This window comes from Rhinopithecus bieti, unplaced genomic scaffold (assembly GCF_001698545.2).
Source record: "Rhinopithecus bieti isolate Rb0 unplaced genomic scaffold, ASM169854v2 scaffold_20175, whole genome shotgun sequence".
NCBI lineage: Eukaryota > Metazoa > Chordata > Mammalia > Primates > Cercopithecidae > Rhinopithecus > Rhinopithecus bieti.
The window spans coordinates 1,503,499-1,505,879 of NW_016809984.1; the positions used below are offsets into that span (position 1 = coordinate 1,503,499).

The following is a 2,381-nucleotide window of genomic DNA, read 5'->3' on the forward strand; positions in this document are numbered from 1 at the left end:
GATTCATACCAATAATAAGCTATAGTATATAAAGGATTTACACCAAATATCTCACCTAATTATTTTGTTCATTTTATCAAAACAAACCTAGGGTACCAACAACATTATTCTTGCCTAGGCCATGTATAGTGCATAATTATTTTATTCATCTATAAGTTAGTTCACTGATACAAAGTGGAGAGACTTTCCATTGTGTTTTACAGAAGAAATCGGAAGGCTTTGTGAGGAATCAGAGTTGTATTCCTGAGGAATCAGAGGCATATTCATGAAGACTCATGGGCGTATTAAGGAAGAATTCATTTTATGTCCATTCTCAGCACAGTGTCTTGGAATCTGCCATGTGGTCGGCTCTTACCTTCAGGCTGCTCTCAGCCCAGAGCAGAATGGTTGTCACAGCTCTCCTCAACTTGGCATTGCCTGAGATCAGGACAGCTGCATGCCCAGAGGGACAAGCTGCCATTATCCCAACACAAACCATCACCCCTATTTTGTCATGCCACAGAATAAGTAGGGGCACTGAGATGAAGGCAGCACAGGATGATATCACAAAGAAGCAGAAAAATGAGATAAGAGACTTGAGGGCTTTCATGTGGGCCTCCAGGCTGGGGTCACGAGAGTCTCTAGTATAGACCTTCATTGTCCTCATGTGCCTTCCAAGGGAGACAGTCAGCATCCCAGAAGAAACTAGAAACAATAGGAAAGGAGGGACAGACCACAGAGAGCAGAAGAGAAAGGAATAAAATAAGTTGAGATCTTTAATCTGCCAGTTGAGCCTTGTATTGTTATTCATGAATAGCACAGTTGTGACTGTGAAGTGAAGTCTGCTAAAAAAGCACCAAACACAGAGGACAGTGCAGATGCAGGAGCAAAGAAAAATACCCAGGAGCATCTGGGAGATCTTCCTGGAGACCCAGCTTGCCAAGCAGATCAGGAAGGTGTGAGAGAAACGGATGAGCTTGGAGCAGTAGAGTAGGCTGAGGCAGGTGGCAAGCCAGAGGTTGGCTTGGTTTGCAATCATCCATAGCATGAGGATGGCTTCGTAGCTGTGGTTCAGTGGTTCACTCAACTTCTGGAAGTGGGTAAGCTGGATAGCACTCAGGAAGAGCAGTCCATGCAGGAAAAGCCGGCTGATGCTGAGACACAGAAGCACACAATCACTGTTGCTCAGTGGCTGCCTCTTCACTATGTCCCAAAAATTCACCAAGAAAATGAAGGCGTTGGTTAGAAACCCCACTGCAAACTCCAGGACTGAAATGAACAGAAATGTGCTCCTGACTTCATAGGACACAGTGCAGATGTGAGTTAGAGTCAACATGATGTCACTTCTCTAACTGGCTATTCTACTTCTCTTCTCTAGTTGGCTAATCTTCTCTAGTTGGCTAATCTAAAGACCTAGTTGCCACCCAGTGGAGAAAGGTAAATGTATGTTCCAAGCCAGGACCTTTCCTTCACAAAGCATCCAGTTCTTTGCCTAGATCTATCCCAAAGCAAGAGCATAAAAAGTTCTGGCAGGAAACTTAGAGGGATGTTGTTTCTCTAGAACATCTCTTGGATACATATAAGAGCTTATCATACGGTGGAAGGCTGATGGTTCTACCTCTTGGGTGATGCAAGATTAATAAATCCAGGTGTTCCTGTACAACCGCCTCCCCAGAAGGCCACAGCACAGCATCAGGGATGCAAACAAAACAGAGCCTCAATTTCCCAAATCCAGTTTTGCATGCCCATCTAGACCTGTGAGGGTAGAGAAGAGAACAGGATTTGCTTATGGTTTTGAGAAAACCCGCAGCAGGCAAAGCAGATATTCTTGGTGATCTAAGGTTCGAAATAGAGTCTCTTTTCATTTGCATTCCTTCTCTCACCTGTGAAGTAATGACTTATCACAGACTGTGTTTTTAATATAGACAAACGCATGGTTCCTTTCCATGTGTCAGTGTATGACTGCAGTTTTACTTGCTCTTGCCAAAGGTTTCATGCAATCATCATTATTATGCCAGGCACTGTGCTTGGCAAGGAGAATATTAACATGAACAAGACTAGCACTGTGTCATGAAGGGAGAGGAAAGGGGGCATAGCTGGTTCAGATTATTATTATTTTTTATAATTAGTATACTTTAAGTTCTGGGGTACATGTGCAGAACATGCAGGTTTGTTGCATAGGCATCCATCAACCTGTTATCTACATTAGGTATTTCTCCTAATGCTGTCCTTCCTCTTGCCCCCCAACCCCTGACAGGCCCTGGTGTGTGATGTTCCCCTCTCTGTGTCCATGTGTTCTCATTGTTCAACTGCTACTTACGAGTGAGAACATGTGGCGTTTGGTTTTCTGTTCTTGTTTTTGTTTGCTGAGAATGATGGTTTCCAGCTTCACCCATGTCCCT

The 2,381-nt window shown here is 43.8% G+C and overlaps 1 protein-coding gene across 1 annotated transcript; it reads right to left on the reverse strand.

Annotated features, from left to right (window-relative positions):
• Nucleotides 1-262: 262 nt before the first annotated feature.
• Nucleotides 263-1,411, reverse strand: TAS2R38 (taste 2 receptor member 38). Its single transcript, XM_017891038.1, has one exon. The coding sequence runs from the start codon at nucleotides 1,313-1,315 to the stop codon at nucleotides 314-316; it is 1,002 nt and encodes a 333-aa protein (XP_017746527.1). The 5' UTR covers nucleotides 1,316-1,411; the 3' UTR covers nucleotides 263-313.
• Nucleotides 1,412-2,381: the final 970 nt, after the last annotated feature.

Bases quoted from the DNA above. Each gene is read 5' to 3' on its own strand.
- TAS2R38 (XM_017891038.1), bottom strand. From the start codon at position 1,315: ATGTTGACTCTAACTCACATCTGCACTGTGTCCTATGAAGTCAGGAGC.